Source organism: Dysidea avara, chromosome 9, assembly GCF_963678975.1.
Source record: "Dysidea avara chromosome 9, odDysAvar1.4, whole genome shotgun sequence".
NCBI lineage: Eukaryota > Metazoa > Porifera > Demospongiae > Dictyoceratida > Dysideidae > Dysidea > Dysidea avara.
Genome location: NC_089280.1, coordinates 28,519,314 through 28,526,834, shown reverse-complemented (window position 1 = coordinate 28,526,834; position 7,521 = coordinate 28,519,314). Strand labels below are relative to the sequence as shown.

The 7,521-nt window shown below is 38.7% G+C and overlaps 1 protein-coding gene across 1 annotated transcript; it reads left to right on the top strand.

Annotated features, from left to right (window-relative positions):
* The first annotated feature begins 1,155 nt into the window (after positions 1 to 1,155).
* On the top strand, positions 1,156 to 1,938 carry LOC136267647 (fibrinogen-like protein A). Its single transcript, XM_066062797.1, has one exon. The coding sequence runs from the start codon at positions 1,156 to 1,158 to the stop codon at positions 1,936 to 1,938; it is 783 nt and encodes a 260-aa protein (XP_065918869.1).
* The last annotated feature ends 5,583 nt before the right edge of the window (positions 1,939 to 7,521 follow it).

Sequence of the window (7,521 nt, the reverse complement as noted above, 5' to 3'; positions counted from 1 at the left end):
CTCTGTAGTACCTCCGCTGTACCAATCCAGGTGCACCAGAAAGCAGTTCTACTCAAGCTAACCCCCTTTAGCAGGAACAAGTAACATCAGCTACCACTTTCATTGGCAAATTTAGGAGACTCACAATATATTACAATTCATGCCTTTTATAGTCTAATTGTCATCTGACCTAATACACTAATTGTTTATTATTTAACACGTAAGTCTCTTGACTGGGGTCAATGGTCATGCCACTATCACATTAGTTATTGTGACTGGTGAACCCATGCACACCACATCTGAAATGGCAGTGCGCGCCCAAGCTATATCATCTGAAAATTAAAGTATCCATTACACTTCGTCGTCAGCTAGCTATGTTCAACACATTACACAATATTTTGAATCAAGAACTGTTTGAAAAGCACCTCTGCAATCCACGCATACCGAAAGAAAGAAATGGTGCCATGCTCCCCAGTTATATCACTTATTGTCTGAAAAGTGAAGTATCCGTTGTCAGCTATGTTCAACCCGTTACACAGCAGTACGAATCAAGAACTGTTCGAAAAGCATCTCTGCAATCAAAATAGCCACTATGAAAAATACAGATGATTTACATTACAAAGGGAAGCCATCACATGCTACCACCAAATTGACACTTTTCGCTGTCAGCAAAGATGGATGGGACACAAAGGAAAACATTGGTAAGTCCATGAAGAATGCATTGTATGTACTGTGGTATGCCAAAAGGCACCTCTAGGGAAGAAGCAACATCGAACAGTGAAAAAATTGAGCCCGTAGCCTTAGCCGTTATCGAGTTATGCTTGGAAGGCATCAGGCAGTCAGTAGAAAATTCTGTTGTTGAAAGCGTTTCAGGTCGATTTGAAAGCTTGCTTGGGCTTAGTTTTACCTTACCAATACTGCCTCCTCATCATCAAAATGAGGCTGGTTTTTGGATGTTGTTTTGTGGGCCACACCTACTCCTTTGTGGTCCCTGCTATACACTACTATCGTACTGTATGATTATAGCCATTCAAAATTTCTCATTGCTAGGGTCTCCAGTAGTGAGGTATGTTACTATCATTAGCCTAGCTGACATCAGCAATATTGTTAGTATAAATAACATCAACTACTGCTAGTTCACATTAACTAGCCGATCAACTATACAGTATAGTAGATATGAAGAGTCAACTAGTCATACTGCTCATACTAGTCAGCTCACTACTGGCTACTAATGCTGATCAACAATGTGATAACCTCCTCCAGCAGTGTAATCAGTTCAAGACCAAATGTAGTCCAGATATGATAACCATTAGAAGTTGTTGTCATCTTGCTGACCTGCCACATAGTAAAGCTCCTTCTGGTGTCTACCAGATAATATCAAATTGTAGTTGTGGATCACCTTTCACTGCCACTATTGATGTCTACTGTGACATGGACACCAGTGATGGAGGATGGATGGTCATACAGAGAAATGTTAAAGATGGAGTGAACATTTTTGCAAGCAAGAAATGGAAAGAGTATGAAGGAGGATTTGGAGATCTTAAAAGCAGCAAATTCTGGTATGGTCTTAAGGCATTGCACTGTTTTACACAGACAGGTCAGTGGGAGTTGAGGATTGACTTTCAATTTGACAACATAACCTGGTCCCATCTCCACTACAACACTTTCAGTATAGGACCAGAGAGTAAAGAATATCCTCTAACCATTGGAGGATTTACTGGCACCACTACTGATCCTTTTGTGACCCACCCTCTGAATGGGCAGAGATTCAGCACATTTGATAATGATAATGATAAAAATAGTGCTAACTGTGCAACTGGTAATGGTGGATGGTGGTACAATAACTGCTGGCATATCAATCCAAATTACCAACCACCATATATACACCTCAACTCCAAGACCTATTACCCCCTCTCAATGGAGACAAAGATACGTCCTCGTGATTGTATCATTCAGTGACTATATACTAACTTTTCATTGTGTCAATGTGTTGTACCTCAATAAGGATAATATGTATACACTACCAGTACAATGTGTGACACATCATGTCTTGTACAATTTGTTATATTGAATTATGTAATGTACAACAATGGACCTTACTCAAAAGTACAAGCAATTACATAGTAAACTGCTTATGTCACTATCGATATAATTATTTTGTCGTAGTGCTACATGTAGCGATAAAATGGTGCTGGGGGTATTGTTGTCTCAATATTAATACTACTGTCTCTTGAAAAGTACTCAAGGTACATTGATTATTGAATAAGAGTGTCAATTTCGACATATCACATGTTCTATCAAAATTTAAACTACAGGTGATTTTAGCAAGGAGATATGAAGACAAAATATAACACAGCCAGTATAATGAAATGTAGTTGCTTAGTAAGGAAAACAGGTGGACAAAATGGCACTAAAAATTTATCACCAAGCACAAGTTGAAGGTGTACATACATACAAGTTTTAAAGAAAAATAGGAATTTTAAGTTCGATTAGGGATCATAGAGAAAAAGCAGGGAAACAAGAGAGGTTGCCTACACCTGCAGATATACTAGTGAACAATTAATCCCTAATTCAGTCTATACCCAAGACCAAGACTGAATTAGGAATTAAATATTCACTAGTATATCTGCAGGTGTAGGCGACCTCCCTTGTTTCCCTGCTATGATCCCTAATTGAACTTAAAATTCCTAATTTTTGTTTGTTACTGTTTTGTGACATTATTATGGCTGGTGAACCCATGCATGCCGCATCAAAAGAAAGGATGGTGCCAGAATTAATATTTTCATGTGAATGCGAGCCCCAGCTATCAAATACTGCTTCGAAAGTGCAGTGGCCATTACACTTTGCTTTCAGCTATGTTCAGCCCATTACAGCAACAATCCAGTCACCATGAAAATACAATGATTTGCAGGCCACCCAACTATCAATTACTGCCACAAAAGTGCAGTGGCCATTACGCTTCACTTTCAGCTATTTTTAGCCTGTTACACAGCATTACAAATGAAGAACAGCATTAGAATCGCCTCTGCTATCAGTCTAGTAACCATGGAAAATATGGACATTTGTTTTAAAACATACTGTAGGGAAACCATGCATCACGCTACTGTGAATTCACACCTTGGTATGTCAGCAAAAAGAAATGGGACACAAAGGAGGACAAAGGTAAGTCCATGATGCATGCATTGTATGTGCTGCGGTATGCCAAAAGGCATGTATAGGGACAAAGCGACATCAAACAGTGAAAAAAATCAAGTCCATAGCTTTAGCTGTTATTGAGTTACGCTTGCCTGAAGGTATCAGGCAGGCAGGCAGTTAGTCAGTAGAAAATTCCATTGAATAATTTTTTTTAATTTTGTAGCAATTTTTGGAAGCCTTTAGGATCATACTGAAGGCACTTTTGGGCTTGGTTATACCCAACCAATACTGCCAAGGTGCCAGGATGGTATTGTAAAGCTGGTTTTTGGGTGAATCTTTGGGCAGAAAAATCCAAATCTCCATGATCCTGTATGATATTTGAAAATTGCATGATTTCTGTCCCAGGAACTTCCCACACTGCACAACCATACCTCATGGGGATCAGATCCAATCACTCATAACCATGTAAAGTGTTGTATAGTCAGTAGAAAACTGTCCACCGAAAGTCTTTGAACACATTCTGGTTACTTTGACAGCATGTTTATTGTTTGGGCTATAGCAATGCTGCTTTTGGGTGATGTCAAAATGTTAGCGAGAAAGTACAAAACCTTCATGATCTCTACATCCATACTGTATCAAGGGCGTAGGCAGGGGGGGTTCAGATGAACCCCCCTTCAGAGGCAGAATTTTTTAAAATTAAAAATCACACCAAATCTTACAGCCCAGGAGCTCTCTGGCCCACTGGCGCTCCTCTGTACTACTCTTGAGGGTCACATCACATTAATGCTGAACCATTGCAAATCAGATCTATTGCATCACGCGATCAATTGCACACGTGATGCATGGCTGAAATGGTGCAGGTGAAATGGCGAAGGACTGTTCAATGATTGGTTGAAACATATTACAAGGAAGCAGCTGCTAAACTTGAGTAGTCGTGTTATATATGTGTCAGGTTAGCACAAACTATGAATTGTTGATGTATATTTACCCAATGCAGGGGCAGATCTAGGATTTCAGAAAGGGGGGGTGCTAACACGGTCACTTATATATGTTGCAAGAAAGTTGATACAACTAGTGTGCGAAGCACACTCAGGATGTGGAGCATGCTCTATCTAGGGGGGGTCTGGGGGAATACCCCCACAGAAAAATTTTGCAAATTTGGCCTACTGAGATTGAATTTGGTAGTAATTTTGAATGAAAAATGATGTCACTCTTTAATGTGATCCTACAGTTTGTCAATATAACTAAAGAGCACAGCCAGTAGCCAAATTCAATCTTATAGAACTAGTAGTGGAAACATATGGGTATCAGCTACACATGATCAATCTAGTGTTCTGAAGTATAGCATAATTTACAGTCTCATGGCTCAAGCTACACTAGCTGTCCAAACAGTAGAGAGGGTAAGTGTGAGTGGAGAGGGTAAGTAGACTCACCAGTGTGTGGAGTGCATATGTACTCAGCATGTATAGAATTCTCCAGCTAGGGGGCTCTGGTGGCATACTCCCCTGGAAATTTTTGGAAAATGGCTATCATAAGATTGAATTTAGAAGCTATTTTTAACCATAGATAGTTATTCAACGTACCATAGAATATACTATCTATGTTTTAACCAAATGTGGGTACAAGATGAATGAGTTCAGTTGGAAGTAAAAACCTAACTATACACTGTTTCTTATTATTGAATTTTAAGAAAATATATAATAGTGGTTTGTCAAAGAGAATAAAGAGTGTATAGTTAATTGAATGTAAGGTCAAGGAGAATATATGAACACAGGATTTGATATATTTCATATATATATAACCACTGTTCTGTGGTGCAGGTTGCTATTTCAATCCATCTTATAAGATGATGGATTCATCCATCACCATAATTGTTTTATAACTACTCTACAAATACAACTAGTTTTTGGCCACAACTAGCCCCTTTTTAGCACACATAATCATGAAAACGTAAATGCTGCAGTATCATTTAAAGTTGAGTTTCAAGGAATTCGATATTGCAAACTCCAGAAGCTGCTAGATTTAGAATGGGATTTGATCAAGTAAGGGAAACAAAAGCAAACAGCTCTCAGATTTTGCGGCCTTATGAAATTTATAAATGCTAAGAAATTCACCATTATAATAAGAGTGACTATTGTTTTACTTGCAAGAGAAGCATTTCAACCTAAGAATCAAGTTTGTAGCAGAGCCTAAAAACTTAAACTATTTAACAGAAAAAGCTGTTTTCAGAATAGATTTTCAATTAATAACGTTTTATATAATTTAGTACATTAAAGGTATAAAGCTTTCTAAAGTGATAGGTGTATAGCAGGATGTTTGGTACAGTGGTGAGGGTAGCAGTACACAGGTCTAGAAGAATAGGTTTAATTTCATTCAGCTTGCACTCTGGTAACTTCTTGAAAATTATAGTTTTAATGATGGATGTTCTATTAGAGTAGTTGACTGTTCTATTAGAGTATTTCGATTTTAGCAGCTTATAAGGTAAGACTTACACCAAAAGTATAATTTTGAACACCTCTTAGTAATTCTTGGATAAGATTAACTATTCCCCTTGCTCTTTCCATCTTTTCATTGCCCATACATGTGCATAAAATGCAACTGCATCTGTACTACAGCTTCTAGAAGCTTCCTGGCTTGCTCATTGTAAAATTTTGGAGTGGGGTGCTTCAGCACCCCAAGCACCCCCCAAATCCGCCCTTGTGATGAATGGTTTGTTTATTTGTTACATGTTGTGGGCACGTGATGTCTCGAACATATAGTACAAGCGAAGTCTGAAGTTATTTACCATAAACAGGAGGACTGGCCGAGAATAATGTATATAGCTGGAAAGAAGTATTGCCAACTAAGGGACTCGAGTGTGGAGGGCTTCCGTGTACTAGAGAAATTGAAGTTGGCTGTCAGTGTGCTATCTGGAAGTGAAGATTAGTTAGTTTTACAATAGGTTTATAGTTTCTATAAGCTGCATAAACAGCAGTGTATAGGTTTTAGCTAGTTAGATGCATAAACAGCACCTTTTAATGTTACTGCCTAAGGGCACATTTTGTGTATGCATCATTTTCGTTCAAATATGGTCTAGGGGAAGCACTCAGGCCTTCCCCTTAAGACATTCCACTTTAAATCCAAACCCCCTTCAAACAATCCTGGCTACACCCCTGTGTATGATATTAGTCTAAAGATAGGAACTAGTTGGAATGAGTCCCACACTGGCAATTCAAACATGGTATGAGTGTCGCTTCCTTGAAACTTTATGCAATGAACACAGAGTTCTAGAAATCAACTTTTTATCGATCTGCTATGGTCTCTACTCTAGTTGAAAATTTCAATATTTTTGTGTACTTGTGGCCACTTCACTTATTCAGTAATTGAAATTATAAGCTACATGTTTAGATGAAAATTATATCTAATCCAAAACAGCCAAGCTGTAAAAAAAGAGTGCGGCCCTGAGAAAGGCTATGGTGAAAAAAGATGTGAAATCCAAGGTGGCGGCCAAGAAATGGCTGTGATGGTGTAAGTTAATGGTAAAAATTTTAATAACAACAATTCAGGTGAATTTGGTGCCACTAAGACCACCATAGCCTTTCTCAGGGCCGCACTCTTTTTTTACAGCTTGGCTGTTTTGGATTAGATTTCATTTCTTTTTGTATTTGTATACCCCAAAGCCGGCCTATGGACGGCTTTAGGGCTTTTTAACCTATCATTTTTTTCTTTACTACAGGAAGAAGAAAAGATGAAGCAGGGTGGTTTCTTTGTAGCTGACCTCTCTGCAAGGTGATCCTTCTAGTTGATCTCTCTACCAGATGACTTGTTTGTAGCTGAACTCTCTACAGGGTGATTTGTTTGTAGCTGAACTCTCTACAAGGTAACTTCTTCTAGCTGATCTTTCTACAGGGTGATTTGTTTGTAGCTGAATTCTCTACAGGGCGATTTGTTTGCAGCTGAACTGCTGAACTCTCTACAATGTAACTTCTTCTAGCTGAACTCTCTACTGATGGCTTGTTTCTAGCTGATCTCTCTACAGGGTGACTTGTTTCTAGCTGAACTCTCTACAAAGTGATTTGTTTGTAGCTGAACTCTCTACAAGGTAACTTCTTCTAGCTGATCTTTCTACAGGGTGATTTGTTTGTAGCTGAATTCTCTACAGGGCAATTTGTTTGTAGCTGAACTCTCTACATGGTAGTTTCTTCGTAGCTGAACTCTCTACAATGTAATTTCTTCTAGCTGAACTCTCTACAGGGTGACTTGTTTGTAGCTGAACTCTCTACAGGGTGATTTGTTTGTAGCTGAACTCTCTACAAGGTAACTTCTTCTAGCTGATCTTTCTACAGGGCGATTTGTTTGCAGCTGAACTCTCTACATGGTAGTTTCTTTGTAGCTGAACTCTCTACAATGTAACTTCTTCTAGCTGAA